This window comes from Engystomops pustulosus, chromosome 6 (assembly GCF_040894005.1).
Source record: "Engystomops pustulosus chromosome 6, aEngPut4.maternal, whole genome shotgun sequence".
Taxonomy (NCBI): Eukaryota; Metazoa; Chordata; class Amphibia; order Anura; family Leptodactylidae; genus Engystomops; species Engystomops pustulosus.
In genome coordinates this window covers 10,996,446-11,015,137 of record NC_092416.1, presented here as the reverse complement: position 1 = coordinate 11,015,137, position 18,692 = coordinate 10,996,446, and the positions used below count along the sequence as shown (strand labels likewise).

The 18,692-nt window shown below is 44.5% G+C and overlaps 2 protein-coding genes across 3 annotated transcripts in view; both read right to left on the bottom strand.

Annotated features, from left to right (window-relative positions):
* The window catches only part of LOC140134567 (myeloid cell surface antigen CD33-like), a 336,522-nt gene that overhangs the window by 188,804 nt on the left and 129,026 nt on the right, over positions 1–18,692 (bottom strand). The gene's annotated exons all lie outside the window — the stretch shown is intronic.
* The window catches only part of LOC140065212 (C3a anaphylatoxin chemotactic receptor-like), a 30,663-nt gene continuing 12,709 nt past the window's right edge, over positions 739–18,692 (bottom strand). Inside the window, exons 2-3 of the mRNA XM_072112815.1 lie at positions 3,058–3,134; positions 739–1,639 (exon numbers count right to left, since the gene is read on the bottom strand). Of these exons, the coding sequence (XP_071968916.1) occupies positions 739–1,639; positions 3,058–3,134 (978 nt within the window). The remainder of the gene's footprint in view (positions 1,640–3,057; positions 3,135–18,692) is intronic.

Here is an 18,692-nt window from a genome sequence, read left to right as displayed (position 1 = left end):
CTGTACTAGCCAGCAGAGAAGCGACGGCGAAACGCGCGTCGGGGTTCTGTGGTCCATCGCCATCTCTCCTGAGCATGATGCAACCTGGTCGGTATACATGAATTTCTTTGCACTATGCACTTTATATACTTGTATGTCTGCTATTGTTAGGCGCTTACCTACCAGGATTTAGAGTACAATCTATATAGCTAGTGATATATTAGGGGCACTAGTATTGAAATTAAACCATATTTTATGGAGGTTCATTAGTACTATTTGATGTGACCGATATTACGTGTCGTTAACTTATTCATCTGAACTTGCTTTATTAATATTATATCCAGTGCCCTCCAGGCTATTTATTCACCTGTACTGTGATAACACTACTTCAGGAATGGCTATGCACCTTTTTGTCCACCAGGGATTGTTTTTATGGGTTGGTTTTTAATCATGGTGATCATATGTTTGTAATTTTCTGTGTATTATTAATTAATAAAATATACACTTTTTGTCAATAATTGTCAATGATAACAGTGTTCCCTGGTAAGAATCTATCCTTCCTATCCTGCCCTATAAATACAGACATATAGAAAAGATACTTATGTGTCTCCCATATATATGTCCAAGCTCCCTATATATCACTGTGATGTCATCAGTGTGACAATATAAACCCACGAATGTACACAATACCTCACCATGTGAATTTTCAGGCTGCAGACACAAGGGCCAGTTCCCCACCATGTTGTCATGATGAAGGGGCTAAACATCAGTAGCTGGAGTACGATCGGGATCCTCTTGTTCTCTCCCAAGGTCATCAGGAGGTTCACTTAAAGCTTTCTCTACCCTGAAGGGGATTGATCTCAGGAAACTGTGTCTAAAATCCTGGCCCATAATAACATAAATAATTGGGTTGATGCAACTGTTAAGATAAGCCAGGCATTTAATTACAATATCTGTTGTATCATATTGGAACTGACTTGTTAGCGCCCAGATGTAATACGGAGCCCAACAGATGAAGAAACACAATATGACAGCGGTGATGATCCTGTAGGGTCTCTGAGATCTCTGGAGTCTACTACTTTTTCTAGGTTTGAGATAAATTGTGACATAACTGGTGAAGATGATGAGAAAAGGGATCACAAACATTAGAACTAAGCTGATCAGGTCAACGATCAGGTCTTGAACATAGCTCTTCTTTACATTATGAAGGAAGTGAAAATAGAAAAACAATATTCCAGTCCAAATAAAACTCAGCCCCCAGATAATTCCTGCAGTGATTCTCACTAGTTTAAGTGTCCTATGATCTTTAGCCCAAAATGGCCACATGACCGATACCCAGCGATCAACACTCATGGCCGTCAGGAGGAGGACACTGACGCTCAGGTTCAAATAAAACAGAATATTATTCATCAAGCAGTAAATACCTGATGACACTGAGCATATACCACTGAAAGACCACTCAGCAATGCGCATAGGGATAGAAGCGCAGCACAGGAGGTCCGCGATGGCCAAGTGGAGGAACCACATGACACTGATTGTCTTCTTCATCCTGAATCTGGCAATCCAGATGACTAATCCATTTCCAATAATCCCGAGAATGAAAATGATGCTGTATAATATTATTGAGATCTTCTGTAAAATTTTAAGCTCATGAGATGACCTAAGAAGACAAGATAGGAGAAATGTAAAGCTCATTAAGAATTTTTAGTTTCAGAACCATGTTGTACGCAAGGGTTTTTATGAAGAAGAGGTGGAAACTAAGTGAATTAAGCCTCCTTGTCGTTCTAGGTCAGTGATGGTGAACCTTTTAGCAGCCGACTGCCCAAACTGCAACCCAAAACTACCTTATTTATCACGAGGTGCCAACCAAAATTAAAGCAGCAACTTATTGCTCCATGTTCTGCAACAACTTTCAATCATATTGGCCTCCTGAGGACACACAGTAGAAAGAAAGATGGAAAATTTGCATTATTTTAGCTTCTCTAGAGTGTTCCTCCGTACCCAGCAGGAGGTCCTCCAAAGGTAATTCGGCCCTATCTACTCATTCTCCCTCTTACTACAGCCCCAAGTAGCGAAGTAAGTATCAAAATATGACTGAAAGCAGCATCTTTTAAATTACTTGGAACTGTAGAAGATTCTTTGAGTCCTGTCTGTTGTGCTGGGGCAATGGCCCGGGTGCCCACAGAAAGGGCTCTGAGTGCCGCCTCTGGCACCTGTGCCATAGGTTCGCCACCACTGATCTAGGTCATTCCAACATCCAAACTTGTCCTAAACCAGAGGACTCATGGGTGCATTCTCATTCCCTTCTGAATTTTTTTACATTTTTCAAGGTCCTCTCTTACTTCTATGAAATATTTATAACTATAAAGGTCAAAACTGAACAATAAAAAGGTTACAGTACAAATGTTAGCTTGACCCCTTTAAAAACAATACTAGATTGTATTATTCACGATCAAACATGTATCCCATCTACTGTGCATTAACCAAATGGCTTAGAGTGGACACATCTACAAGTTCTTGCTTGAACATTTCTACAATTTGTTGCAAACTTCTTTGTTTCCCTTTGATATCAAACAGCAAAAACATTGGAATAAAGGCAAAAAACTCTCAACATCCCTTTTATATTCCACTTAGATAAGAGATTATTGTTATTATTATTATTATGAGATTATTACTGTAGGTTACGAAGTGTAGACATTAAATCACATCTACCACGAAGGATTGTAAAGCAAGCAAACTGACATACGGCTGTGTGCCCCCTCTGGCAGGATCTGCTCCTTTTAGGCTTCCTATGATCTTGTTTTTAAGAAAAAAAAAAGCTTGAAAAACTATGCAAATGAACCTTAGGGGCTCCATGCTCCATTAACACCTATGGAGCCCGAAGCCTCTTGGGCTCATTTGCATAATTTTAAAAGCTATGTACTGTAAAAATAGAGGCATCAAAAGTTAAAAGAAGAGCAGATCCTGGCAGAGGGGACACACACCACTATGGAAGTGTGCTTGGTTAACAATCCTTCATCCTGGTGGTAGATGTCCTTTAACAATGGCTAAGTAACACAATGTAGAACAGTAACCTACAGCCAGTAGTAAATCAAATATTCAGTTGTGTTGGGTGAGGTCCGGTTATCATTTAGTGAAACCATCCTGATTGTAACCTGAAGAAAAGAAAAGAAACATACCATCAATTCCCTATCATCACAGTGCAACATTTGGCTTTAATACTCCAATAACGGCCTACCTAATAGGGGGATGTGTGGCCCACTAAATAAATGGAAGATGTGTGTCCTTCTACCATTTGTGAAATCTGCTCAAGATTAGCTCAAACAAACAACTATGCCAAGTAATCAAGTAATGCAAAAGAATAATTATATTCAAACCAGTGCAATACAATGCAGATCTGCAGGGTCAGACGGGCCCACCGGTGTAGCGGTGAGAACACCGGTGGGCACCAACACCTTTTGACTCAGTTTGCATTCCTGACTCTCCATCATCACTCAAATAGGGATAAAAAAGGCTAGACTACACGGTCGCTGACCACCACTATAGGAGCATATATTGACTCAACTCCAAAATGACAAAATTTCAAATTTATTGGTACAAACTCAACACTAATGAGAGTGCATGATAAAACAGGGTAAAATTAAAAATATAAATAAATCCTTCTAAAAAGGTTTTATTTATATTTTTAATTTTACCCTGTTTTATAAATCTAAGAAGGTTTTATTTATATTTTTAATTTTACCCTGTTTTATCATGCACTCTCATTAGTGTTGAGTTTGTACCAATACATTTGAAATTTTTTCATTTTGGAGTCCCTCCTTTCTTTGGGTTGCACTGCAGGAGGGAGGGTGGAAGATCAGACATGAGGTAAGAGACACATTGCGGTGCATGGATATCACAAGCCCTTGGGACATCCTGCTCCCTCAGGCATGGTGCCAGGTAGGCTTCTAAACTTCATTTTGTGGGTATAGGAACTATGGATTTTGTTAGCTATAAACTGTGTGGACACAAGTTAGTAAAGTGCTATGGGAACTTGTTATCAGGCTTATTAGTTAAAAATCTGGTGACAGGTAAGTCCTTTTAAAACACATTGGGGCATACATACTTACCCGGTCCAGTCGCGATCCAGCGGCGGGTTCTCCGACGCTGATTCGGGTTCTGCTGGGATTCACTAAGGTCCGTGCGCCGATATTCACCAGGTGTCGCTGCTGCGCCGAGGTCCGCTGGAGTTCACCTGCTTTTTTCTGGTGTATGTGAGTGCTTGATCTTGCAACACAAATGGCTTTTTAAATTCTGCGGTTTTTCCGAATCCTTCAGGTTGTCCGGTGGCCACGCCCTTCGATTTCTGTCGCGCGAAAGTCGGCGCGATTGTGCCAAAAATAGATTGCGTGCGCCACAATCCAGTGAACTACAGTGCAAAGAGGAAATATTCGGGAAAAACCCGACGGATTCGTGGCTGCGGACCCTTAGTAAATGTGCCCCATTGTAAACACCACAGGAAAATCCAACCTAAGATACATCAATGTTTTTACTATCATTAAAGGACATCTACCAGCAGACTACCCCCACTGACATGCTTGTTACCTTCCCCTCCTCCACTACTGTATGTCACAGCAAAATTGCAGTTAAAATTTTGTTATTTACCTACAGATGTGCAGCGCTCGTGTTGTCTTCGTCTCTGCAGATTACCTAATAATCTGTATCAGTTCTACATTTATATCCTGTAAGAATATTTCTATTATTAATGGTATTAATTTATCAATCTTGCTTTATTGAGAAAATGTAACAATAACAAGTAAAAAAAAAGGGATTACAGAAGAATATCTTTCTTGCTGAAGATATGATTAATCTTAAAGGTAAATATAATTTGTTCGAGATAACAGTAAAACATTAAGATTCATCACAATTATCATTCTTGTAAGATAAACCAAAATGGGATGGGGGAGAGGGGAGGATGTGCAGGTAGGGTAGAGGGAAGGGGATTTTGTGTTCTGGTTTGTTTCGTAGGTCTATTTTTCTGTATGTAGAATAATTACTTTGTTTTTAGTCAGCTATGATAAGGTATCTTGGGGAGTCCATGAATGTGATCCATGGGGACCAGATATTTGAGTATTTGTCTTGAGTTTCTTTGTATTCTATTCTGAGTTCTTCCATTTTTTTGTAAGTATAATATCTCCTTAACCCCTTAACGCTCTGCGCCGTAGCTCTATGGCGCAGAGGTATAAGGGATTTATGAAGAGGGCTCACGGGCTGAGTCCTCTTCATACAGAGGTGGGGGTATTTGCATTTTGCACAAAACCCCCACCGCTAATAACCGCGGTCGGTGCTTGCACCGATCGCGGCTATTAATCCTCTAAACGCCACCGGCAAAGTCGCCTGGGGCGTTTAAAAGACGGCGGCGCGCGGGCGCCGCCATCTTTTTTTCGATCGCCACGCCCCCGAACGTCATCGGGGGGCGGCGATCGGTTACCATGGTAGCCTCGGGTCTTCTTTTGACCCGAGGCTACATGATTTATGCAGGTTCATTACAATGAGCCAGTGGCTCATTGTAATGTATGACCTGCAAAAATGCCATATATGGTAGGAGCTATCTGACCATCTAGGGTTAATGTACCCTAGATGGTCTAAAAAATAGTGAAAAAAAAAGAAAAAAAAAAGTTTAAAAAATAAAAAAAATTAATAAAATATGAAAAATTCAAATCACACCCCTTTCCCTAGAACGGATATAAAACATAACAAACAGTAAAAATCACAGACATATTAGGTATCGCCGCGTCCCAAATTGCCCGATCTATCAAAATATAAAAACGGTTACGGCCGGCGGTGACCTCCGAGGCGGGAAATGGCGCCCAAATGTCAGAAATGCGACTTTTACACCTTTTTACATAACATAAAAAATGAAATAAAAAATGATCAAAATGTCGCACAGACCTCAAAATGGTAGCAATGAAAACGTCGCTTCATTTCGCAAAAAATGACCCCTCACACATCTCCGTGCGCCAAAGTATGAAAAAGTTATTAGCGTCAGAAGATGGCAAAATTTTTTTTTTCTTTTTTGTACACATTCGTTTAATTTTTGAAAATGTATTAAAACACAATAAAACCTATATACATTTGGTATCACCGCGATCGCACCGAACTAAAGAATAAAGTAGGCGTGTTATTTGGAGCGAAGAGTGAAAGTCGTAAAAACTGAGCCCACAAGAACGTGACGCACATGCGGTTTTTTTTCAATTTTTCCACATTTGGAATTTTTTTTCAGCTTCGCAGTACACGGCATGTTAAAATAAATAACATCACGGGAAAGTAAAATTTGTTACGCACAAAATAAGCCCTCACACAGGTCTGTACACGTAAAAATGAAAAAGTTTTGAAGTTGGAGAGCGAGAAATCAGCCGAAAAAGTGATGGTAGGTCTTCTGTCTGTTTTCCATAGTCTGGGGATCAGTGTACGTGCAGCTATTAAGAGAAAGTTTGTTAATGTATGTTTGTTGTCCTTTCCTGACATATTAGATAATGAGAGTAGTAGTCTGGATGGGTCATTGGGTATGTTGTGTCCTGTCAGTTCAGAGGTTATTTTGCAAACCGATTCCCAGAAAGGTTGGATTATGGGGCATTGCCACCAAATGTGTAGCATTGTTCCTGGGGCTCCTCTGCATCTCCAACATTCGTTTGAACATGTCGGGTAAATTTTAGCTAGTTTAGTTGGGACCCAGTACCACCTTGACATAATTTTATAATTTGTTTCCTGTGTTTTGGTGGAGATCGAAGTCTTGTGTGTCTGAAAGAACGCCTTGTCCCAGTTTGCCGGGGTGAAGCTTTGGCATAGTTCTTCCTCCCAAGCTTTTATAAAATGGGGGGGTTCATCCGCCCATTTGTCCAGAATAAGACTGTATATTTTTGAAATTGTGTGTGTAGTGGGGGTTGGAGAGATACATAGGTCTTCGAATGGTGTTAATTTTCTATGTCGGTTTAGTTTGTTTTTGTATTTATGGTAGAAATTGGAGTTGTTTTCATCTTATTCTTTTTCTCACTTCACAGCTTTTTCCTGTCTTAGATGGATGGTCAGATAGACATGAGATATTCATGAAATGATGGAAGGACAGGATCCCCTTTTGTTATAACGTGACTGAACCTGACGTAGAACATTGAGATTTTTGGGTGTATTAAATGTATACACTCACCGGCCACTTTATTAGGTACACCTGTCCAACTGCTCGTTAACACTTAATTTCTAATCAGCCAATCACATGGCGGCAACTCAGTGCATTTAGGCATGTAGACATGGTCAAGACAATCTCCTGCAGTCCAAACCGAGCATCAGTATGGGGAAGAAAGGTGATTTGTGGCCTTTGAACGTGGCATGGTTGTTGGTGCCAGAAGGGCTGGTCTGAGTATTTCAGAAACTGCTGATCTACTGGGATTTTCACGCACAACCATCTCTAGGGTTTACAGAGAATGGTCCGAAAAAGAAAAAACATCCAGTGAGCGGCAGTTCTGTGGGCGGAAATGCCTTGTTGATGCCTGAGGTCAGAGGAGAATGGGCAGTCTGGTTCGAGCTGATAGAAAGGCAACAGTGACTCAAATTGCCACCCGTTACAACCAAGGTAGGCAGAAGAGCATCTCTGAACGCACAGTACGTCCAACTTTGAGGCAGATGGGCTACAGCAGCAGAAGACCCTTCTTCTTCCTGGTGCATGTAAATGCATTGTCCGTGTATAATGCGCTGTGCAGGGAGTTACTAAGATCCTGCGCCCGATATCCTGCATGTGTCACTTCCCCGTTCAGGTCCCCGGAGTTCACCTTCTTCTTCCTGGTGCATGTAAGTGCATTGTCCGTGTATAATGCACTGTGCAGGGGGTCACTAAGATCCTGCGCCCGATATCGTGCATGTGTCACTTTCCGCTCAGGTCCCCGTAGTTCACCTTCATCAGGCTGTTCAACAAACAAGGCCCAAACAGAAGTAACCTGCGCCCCCCACCTAATCAGTCCCTGCAGGTCCCATCCACAGACTAAACATCAAACTGCCGATCATTGCTTGTCTCTTTTTTGTCTTTTTATCCCCCTTTTCTTTTTGTTCATTTATCCCTAATATTATTGTTGTCATAGTTTGTACTTCACTCTCTGTACCCTCTCTGCTGCTGTAACGCTGTGAATTTCCCCACTGTGGAACTAATAAAGGATCATCTTATCTTTTCTTCTTCTTCCCGCTGCATGTAAGTGCATTGTCCGTGTATAATGCGCTGTGCTGCGATTCACTAAGATCGTGCGCCTGATATCCTGCATGTGTCGCTTCCCCACTCAGGTCCCCGGAGTTCACCTTCTTCTTCCTGGTGCATGTAAGTGCATTGTCCGTGTATAATGCGCTGTGCGGGGAGTCACTAAGATCCTGCACCCGATATCCTGCATGTGTCACTTCCCCACTCAGGTCCCTGGAGTTCACCTTCTTCTTCCTGGTGCATGTAAGTGCTTGATCTTGTGACACAATTTTAAAGTTAAATTCCGTGCTCAGTCTCAATCTGATGGCCCGCCCCCCGATCAACAACAAATGGGATACAATTGTGAAGTGGAACGAAATTTTTGGTATATTTGAAACTTTTGTAGAAAAAAAATAATAAAATGAAAAATTGGGGTGTAATATTATACTGAATTGGGAAACTCTGTGCAGCGCTGCGTAAGCTGTGCTACTGCATATAAATAAAGAAATTATTATTATTATTAGTAGTAGTAGTAATATTATTCGGCTCCTTTACTTTCAGTGCAGTAAACTCCCTCCAGAAGTTCAGTCTCTGATCTCTGATTGATCCAATGTCGTCCTAAATGACTGATGATGAGAAATATAATCCCCCGGTGTAATATCAGGACTCCGTATTAATCCCCCTGATCTGTGATAGTCTCAGGTCCTGATGCTGATCGTGGACTTGTGCCGGGATCGTTTCTTTTTCCACTCATGCCATTGAACTTCTGTGTGGATCATCGTGCACCTGCTGTCTAGGGGGAGGTGTGGACTTGAAGTGTTGGGTTTTCTTGGTATGTGCCCCAATGTGTCCTATATTTGGCCACTGACAAGCCTCTTCTTCTAATTTTAGCTAAAAACTTTACCAAACTCATGGAATTTTGTCTGATTTTCCAAGCACAATAATAAGGTTAACTACTTCTTCTCAGAGGCCTTGTTTATACTAATTTCCCTGAGAAGAAGACTCGGGCAAGTCAAAACATAAGATATGCTGGTGGTAGGATATATAACAAGAGTGAAGGACAGACTGGCTTCTCATTAAATGTCAAGGAGAACTAGCTGGCAGGCGAGCAAACAGTTTACATAAAAGTGCAGTTTGAATCATGTCATTAGCTGGACAAAGCTTGACCCCCGGAATGACCCCGGCTAATACCTAAAATGACTGCTTGATTTTCAAAATGGCAGCTGTTTGGTTCTCTTGGTCCAAGATGGCCGCTTTAGAGGAATATATCGTTAACACCTTGAACATAACTGGTGTAACATAGTCCTTCCGTATTTGTGTGTCTGCATCCTAATTGGAATAATCAATATACATAAAAATATAAGTATCATTTGGTTAGTACTGACTTTTCCTCTCACAGGTTCTTATTATCCATGCGCCAGGTCTATTTGTTTCCCGAGATAGGTCACTGGTTAATTAACTTCACTTTGTGTTATTAACGATGAGACGTTAATAACACGTCGGTGCCTGGGAGAGGCGGAGGGGCTGAGGGGCTGCTCCCCCCCGCCCCTCTCCTTTGCAATGTATGGTGCACAGCGCCGTATTCCGTGGAAAGTTAGGACATGTCCTATCTTTCTCCCGCTACGGAAAAGTACAGTGCCGCACCGCTTCTATATGGCGCAGTGTGCCCATTGGCATCTACGGGGGCCGTATATACGTTGGCCGTATATATACGGTATATACATCGGCTGTATATACGTCCCCAATATGGCAGTGTGAATGTAACTTAAGAAGCACAGGTTGTTAAAGGAAATCTACCACTACTTGTATGATGAAATCATGCGAGCAGACCACCCTGTAGGCTCCTCAATGCTGATGCCGGCACATAGTTTAGGTAGGCTCGGCAAACTTTAGTTTAGCTAAAAAAACGGTTTTCTTACATATGTAAACGAGCCCTCCGGTGCTACCCTACGTCATCTTCGGGCTGGTGATGGCTTCCGATATTTAATTATTCCCGCCTTCTTCAAATTACACGTCCTCCTTCCGGTGCCGAGAGCCGTGACGTCGCCAAGCTCTCGCCACTTATCGCGCATTCGCAGACGCTGAGTCCCGCACAGTCGGGCGCCGATAAGTGCCGAGAGCTTGGTGACGTCACAGCTCTCTGCACCTGAATTAGGACGGGTAATATGAAGGAGGTGGGAATAATCGGAAGCCACCGCCACCCTGAAGATGACGTAGGGTAGCACCGGAGGGCTCATTTACATATGTAAGAAAATAGTTTTTTTAGCTAAACTAAAGTTCACCGAGCCTAACTACACGATGTGCTGGCATTAGCATTAAGAAGCCTACAGGGTGGTCTGCTCCATGATTTTATCATGCCAGCAGCTTGAAAACAAGCCTCGTACATTCCTTATAGGATTTTTTATAAGGTCTTGACAGTAATTATTACAAAACATGTTATGACACAATATAAAACGGTCCCGAATGACTTCTATGTCGTCTTACGCAGACGTGTAACTGGAAACTACGAGATAAGGAAACTATTTCAGAAAGTTCTTTGCATTAGAATAGAAGGCGGCAGCACCTGCCCGTGCCCCGAGGCTCAATGCTGTGTCATGGCTCGATGGAACAAATGAGTGAAGATTACATAGGTTTTCCCCCGTTAAAACCACCCAAAAAAAATGTACATGAATTTTTTCCAGTATCCATCCTTGTAGTGGTAAAAAATAAAAAGTGAAAGCAGCTCAGTATAATGATGCAACTATGAAAATGCAACTATGAAAATGATGCAACAGATTCTATCCATAAGATGTATTAATATTAATAATAATGTAATTGTTAAATGTTCATATAGAATATAGAATTATGTATTATATTATTCCATAGGCCGGCGGTGACTGCGTGAGTCACCTCCCCTAATCCCGCCCAAAATCCCACCCACATTAATACGTCAGACCGCTTTGAGAGCGGTCCAGTGTTGCTATTGTACTCCGTAGCAGTTTTAGCTTGCATTATAACTAGTGAGCTGTAAATTGTGATCGGTGGGGGCTTTTTTATAGCGATTTCAGGGGCAGCTGTATATAGTGATTGCTGGGGGCTCTATACAGGGATTACTGGAAGCTGTATACAGTGATTGCTGGGGGACTGTATATAGTGATTGCTGGGGGAGCTGTATACAGTGATTACTGGGGGGCTGTATATAGTGATTGCTGGGGGAGCTGTATACAGTGATTGCTGGGGGAGCTGTATATGGTGATTGCTGGGAGGCTGTATATAGTGATTGCTGGGGGATCTGTATACAGTGATTGCTGGGGGAGCTGTATACAGTGATTGCTGGGGGAGCTGTATACAGTGATTGCTGGGGGAGCTGTATACAGTGATTGCTGGGGGAGCTGTATACAGTGATTGCTGGGGGATCTGTATACAGTGATTGCTGGGGGAGCTGTATATAGTGATTGCTGGGGGAGCTGTATATAGTGATTGTTGGGGGAGCTATATATAGTGATTGCTGGGGAGCTGTATATAGTGATTGCTGGGGGAGCTGTATATACTGATTGCTGGGGGATCTGTATACAGTGATTACTGGGGGGCTGTATATAGTGATTGCTGGTAGAGCTGTAAATAGTGATTGGTGGAGGGCTTTATATAGTGATTTCAGGGGCAGCTTTATATATAGTGATTTCTGGGGGGGGCTGTATATAGTGATTGCTGGGGGAGCTGTATATAGTGATTGCTGGGGGAGCTGTATATAGTGATTGCTGGGGAAGCTGTATATAGTGATTGCTGGGGGAGCTGTATATAGTGATTGCTGGGGGAGCTGTATATGGTGATTGCTGGGAGAGCTGTAAATAGTGATTTAAGGGGCAGCTTTATATATAGTGATTGCTGGGGGAGCTGTATATACTGATTGCTGGGGGAGCTGTATACAGTGATTACTGGGGGGCTGTATATAGTGATGTCTGGGGGAGCTGTATATAGTGATTGCTGGGGGAGCTGTATATAGTGATTGCTGGGGGGCTGTATATAGTGATTTCAGGGGCAGCTTTATATATAGTGATTTCTGGGGGGGGCTGTATATAGTGATTGCTGGGGGAGCTGTATATAGTGATTGCTGGGGGAGCTGTATATAGTGATTGCTGGGGGAGCTGTATATGGTGATTGCTGGGGGAGCTGTATATAGTGATTGCTGGGGGAGCTGTATATGGTGATTGCTGGGGGAGCTGTATATAGTGATTGCTGGGGGAGCTGTATATGGTGATTGCTGGGAGAGCTGTAAATAGTGATTTAAGGGGCAGCTTTATATATAGTGATTGCTGGGGTGGCTGTATATAGTGATTACTGGGGGAGCTGTATATAGTGATTGCTGGGGAGCTGTATATAGTGATTGCTGGGGGAGCTGTATACAGTGATTGCTGGGGGAGCTGTATATAGTGATTGCGGGGGGGCTGTATATAGTGATTACTAGAGAGGCTGTATATAATTATTACTGGGGAGCAGTATATAACGATTGCAATATGAAAAAAGACAAAAAAATGTTTTGGTAACAGCTCACCCCTCTGAAGGCTGCAGTGTTCTTGATGTGTGATTCGGCTGGGTGCACTGAAAGTCCCTGTAACTGGTCCGGGGATCCAGTGTGGTACAATAGTAGTAATGGAAGCAAAAGTATAGAAGGGCGGGAGATCCAGCATCCGAAAGAAATGTTAGTGAAGAATCGCTGGTAAGACATCGTAGACAACATTAATTTTCTTCTTATTAAAAAATATACATAACATGGAAACACGAAAAAACAACCAAAAAACACGAGACAAAAAAATAAGCAAAGGTAACGCGTTTCGGACTATTGCATGTTCAGTCCTTGGTCATACCTGCCCTGCTTGTGTCCGCTTGAGGTTTACATGGTAGAAAGGACTCATGTCCACAGGCGGATTTCCGGCTGCAGCGCCACATGGTGGACGTCAGAGGAACTACCTTAGTGAATCCCGGCCGGACCCGAATCCACCGCAGAGAAGGCGCCGCTGGATCGCGAACGGACCGGGTAAGTAAATCTGCCCCATAGACTCAAAATGAGGGGTTATTCCAAAAACTCATGCAGACGTGCCATTAACATAGTGAACAGCAAACCACGTTCCATGTATTTACAACCCAAACCAAAAAACAATACTATACAAGAGCAATCCAGACTTACCTTCAGCACCCAATATAATATTCAATTTTACGACATTGTTAAAATCATTAAACAACATCTGCCCATTTTACAGCACGATCCCAGCCTCAAAATTATCTTGTCCAAGGGCGTGAATTATGTCTCTACTAGAGCCAGAACCCTTGGTGATATGGTTGCACCTAACACCTTCACCACTAGTGCAACCAAAAGCTCTTGGCTCCAAGTAAAAGGATGTTACAGATGTGGTGGCTCCCGGTGCAACGTATGTAAGTTTATCAACAAAAAAAACACTTTCACTTCCATCAGTACCAACATGACTTACACTATTAGAACCTACATGAATTGTGAATCGTCACACGTAGTATATGTTATTCAGTGCTCTAAATGTTCTCTGCAGTACGTGGGCTGCACAATGAGAAAACTAAAAGATCGCATCAGTGAACATATTACTGATGCAAATCCACACACGATCTCCAGTACCCGAAATTTATCGGGCATTTCCAAACATTTTAAAGAAATACATGCGGGGTCTATGACTGGGATGTCAGTTCTCGCAATAGGAGAATTTGCACGCCCCAACAGAGGCGGAGAGTTTAGATACCCGCTTTCCCAAGGGTCTCAATTATAAAGAAGATTTACTCAACTTCTATTAATCTATCTACCTGTATTTCCAATCCTCTTCAGCATGTAACAGAGATAGCTGCTAACACACACCCCACCGGGCGTGTCATTTTCACACCGGAAATCCGCCTGTGGACATGAGTCCTTTCTACCATTTAAACCTCAAGCGGACACAAGCAGGGCAGGTATGACTAAGGACTGAACATGCAATAGTCCGAAACGCGTTACCTTTGCTTATTTTTTTGTCTTGTGTTTTTTTGGTTGTTTTTTGTGTTTCCATGTTATGTATATTTTTTAATAAGAAGAAAATTAAGGTTGTCTACGATGTCTTACCAGTAGAGATGAGCGAACATATTCGTCCGAGCTTGATGCTCGTTCGAGCATTAGCGTACTCGAAACTGCTCGTTGCTCGGACGAATACTTCGCCCGCTCGAGAAAATGGCAGCTCCCGCCATTTTGCTTTTTGGCGGCCAGAAACAGAGCCAATCACAAGCCAGGAGACTCTGCACTCCACCCAGCATGACGTGGTACCCTTACACGTAGATAGCAGTGGTTGGCTGGCCAGATCAGGTGACCCTGGAATAGACTAGCCCCTGCCCGCGCTGCTCGCATCATTCTGTGTCTGGATGCCGCTAGGGAGAGAGCTGCTGCTGGTCAGGGAAAGCGTTAGGGTGTTCTATTAGAATAGTGTTAGGCAGGAGTGATTCTACAAGAACCCAACAGCCCTTCTTAGGGCTACAATAACGTTATACATTTTTTTTTTTAATTTGCTTGTGGCTGGGCTTGCTGGCACTAGTAGTGCAGCTAGTACCATATTGTGAGGAATTAGCAGAGGGACTTGCTACCGTTGTGTTTAGCTCTTAGTGACGCACATATCCACCTCAAACACCAAAGTGGGACAATTTATTAGGGGTTGGATTTCAATTAGGCACAGTCTGCCATTTACTTTTTATTTTACGTTTATTTTTTCATAACTCAGCGTCATCTCATCTGGCATAGCAGTGTGCTTTCATAGTTGGCTAGAAAATAGCCATAGGAGAATCCAAACGGCTTACTTAGGCCTACAATAGCGTTATATACAGGCGGTCCCCTACTTAAGGACACCCGACTTACAGACAACCCATAGTTACAGACGGACCCCTCTGCCCACTGTGACCTCTGGTGAAGCTCTCTGGATGCTTTACTATAGTCCCAGACTGCAATGATCAGCTGTAAGGTGTCTGTAATGAAGCTTTGTTGATAATTCTTCGTCCAATTACACCAAAAATATTGAAACTCCAATTGTCACTGGAGCAAAAGAAAAAAAATTGTCTAGAACTTCCATTATAAAATATACAGTTTCGACTTACATACAAATTCAACTTAAGAACAAACCTCCAGACCCTATCTTGTATGTAACCCGGGGACTGCCTGTATTTTATTTCTGGTTGATCTGCTGGTGGCTGTCCTTGCTGTAGTGCATCTACTACCATATTGTGAGGAATTTGTAGTGAGACTTGCTACCGTTGTGTTTAGCTCTTAGTGACGCACATATCCATCGCAAAGACCGAAGTGGGACAATTTATTAGGGGTTGGATTTCAATTAGGCACAGTCTGCCATTTACTTTTTATTTTACGTTTATTTTTTCATAACTCAGCGTCATCTCATCTGGCATAGCAGTGTGCTGTAATACTTGGCTAGAAAATAGCCATAGCAATAGGATAGCATCGTTTGGTTTTAAAAACGAAAAAACACAAAAAAACACAAAAAAAAAGTTTAAAAACTTTCATTTTCAAAATGTTTAACCCGAGGGCTAGGGGTAGAGGACGAGGGCGGGGACGTGGGCGTCCAACTACTGCAGGGGTCAGAGGCCGTGGTCCTGGGCGGGGTCAGACACCACCTGCTGATGAGGGAGCAGGGGAACGCTACAGGGAGCTACACTCCCTAGGTTCATGTCTGAAGTTACTGGGACTCGTGGTAGAGCACTGTTGAGGCCAGAACAGTGCGAACAGGTGATGTCGTGGATTGCCGACAATGCTTCGAGCAATTTGTCCACCAGTCAGTCTTCCACGCAGTCCACCCATGTCACCGAAATCGGCACTCCTCCAGCTCCTGCACCTCAGCCTCCTCCCCCCCAGTCTGCCCCCTCCCAGGAAAATTTGGCATTTGAACCGGCATACTCTGAGGAACTGTTTTCTGGACCCTTCCCACAGTCACAAACCACTTGTCCGGTTGCTGCTGAGCAATTTTCCGATGCCCAGGTTTTCCACCAGTCGCAGTCTGTGGGTGATGATGACCTTCTTGACGTAGTGGAAGAAGTGTGTAAAGAGGTGTCCGACGATGAGGAGACACGGTTGTCAGACAGTGGTGAAGTTGTTGTCAGGGCAGGAAGTCCGAGGGGGGAGCAGACTGAGGGATCGGAGGATGATGAGGTGACAGACCCAAGCTGGGTTGAGAGGCCGGGTGAACACAGTGCTTCTGAGACGGAGGAGAGTCCTCGACCAGAACAGGTTGGAAGAGGCAGTGGTGGGGCCAGACGGAGAGGCAGGGCCAGAGCTGGTGCATCAGCGCCAAATGTGTCACGTAGTGAAGCTCCCGTGGCAAGGGCTCCCGCGGCAAGGGCTAGATTTTCAGAAGTCTGGAGGTTCTTTAAGGAAACACCGGATGACCGACGGACTGTGGTGTGCAACCTTTGCCAAACCAGGATCAGCAGGGGTTCCACCACTACTAGCTTAACTACCACCAGTATGCGCAGGCATATGAATGCTAAACACCCCAATCAGTGGCACCAAGCCCGTTCACCTCCGGCCGTGCACACCACTGCTCCTTCCCCTGTGTCAGCTGATAGTCAGCCCCCTGCCCAGGACCCTGGCACAAAAACCCCATCGTCGCCTCCACGATCCTCCACAGCATCCACCAGCGTTCAGCTCTCCATACCCCAGACGCTGGAGCGGAAAAGGAAATATAGTGCAACCCACCCGCACGCCCAAGCCCTTAATGTCCACATCTCCACATCCTTAGCCTGGAGATGCTACCCTATAGGCTAGTAGAGACCGAGGCCTTTCGCAACCTTATGGCGGCGGCAGCCCCTCGGTATTCGGTCCCCAGCCGCCACTACTTTTCCCGATGTGCCGTCCCAGCCCTGCACCAGCACGTGTCAGACAACATCATCCGTGCCCTGACCAACGCCGTTTCTGACAAGGTCCACCTGACCACAGACACGTGGACGAGTGCTGCCGGGCAGGGCCACTATATATTGCTGACGGCACATTGGGTTAACTTGGTGGAGGCTGGGACCGAGTCTGACCCTGCGGCTGGTCATATACTGCCGACGCCGAGGATTGCGGGGCCTACCTCGGTCCAGGTCTTTCAGGCCTACTATGCCTCCTCCTCCTCCCACCCCTCCTCCACCTCCTCCTCCGAACTACGATCCGTGGGCATGGCGCCATCAGTCGCTAGCTCTAGGCACAGCAGCAGTGCCGTCGCTAAGCGACAGCAGGCGGTGCTCAAACTGCTAAGCCTAGGCGATAAAAGGCACACCACCCAAGAACTATTACAGGGCATCACGGCGCAGACTGATCTGTGACAACGGCCGTAACCTGGTGGCGGCTCTGCAACTCGGCAGACTGACACATGTGCCATGCCTGGCCCATGTGTTAAATCTCATAGTTCAGCGTTTCCTCAAGACATACCCCAATCTGTCTGATTTGCTCACGAAGGTGCGCCGCATCTGTGCGCATTTCAGGAAGTCCAGCACAGATGCTGCCACTCTCAGGGCAGCGCAGCGCCGCCTCCAACTGCCCGCTCACCGACTGTTGTGCGACGTGCCCACGAGGTGGAATTCAACATTAACCATGTTATCCAGAGTTTGCCAGCAGCGCAGAGCGATTGTAGACTGCCAGATGTCAACTTCCACCAGAACTGGTAGTCAGGTCAGTCAGCTTCCTCAAGTCTACAATGAGGAGTGGACGTGGATGTCTGATATCTGTCAGGTGCTGAGTAACCTCGAGGAGTCAACACAGATGGTCAGTGGCGATGCCGCCATCAGCAGCCTCACCATCCCGCTGCTTGGCCTGTTGAAAAACTCTCTGATCAGCATGAAGTCGGAAGCTTTGCGCTCCTCACAAGAGACGGGGGAAGAAGATTCCCTTGTTGATAGCCAAAGCACCCTCAGGTCTGTTTCTCAGCGCATATCGGAGGAGGTGGAGGAGGATGAGGAGGAAGAGGAGGAGAATGTTGGCGAGACACAAGAGGGGACCATTGTTCAGTCCTTCACTGTTCAGCGTGTATGGGCAGAAGAAGAGGAGTTGGAGGAGGAGGAAATGGACAGTCAGGCCAGTGAGGGGAGTGAATTCTTGCGCGTTGGTACTCTGGCGCATATGGAAGATTTCATGCTAGGCTGCCTATCCCGTGACCCTCACATTCAAAGAATTTATTCCAGCATCGTTTACTGGGTATTCACTCTCCTGGACCCACGGTACAAGCAAAATCTTTCCACTCTCATCCCTGGAGAGGAAAGGAGTGTGAGAATGCATGAATACCAGCAGGCCCTGGTGCACAAGCTGAAACAGTATTTCTCTTCTGACAGTGCTAGCGGCAGAGTGCGTAGTTCTGCGGGACAAGTAGCGAGGGAGAGTAGGCGAGCAGGCAGCTTGTCCAGCACTGGCAAGGGTACGCTTTACAAGGCTTTTGCCAGCTTTATGTCACCCCAGCAAGACACTGTCACCTGTCCCCAGTCTCGGCAGAGTAGGGCTGATCTTTACAGAAAGATG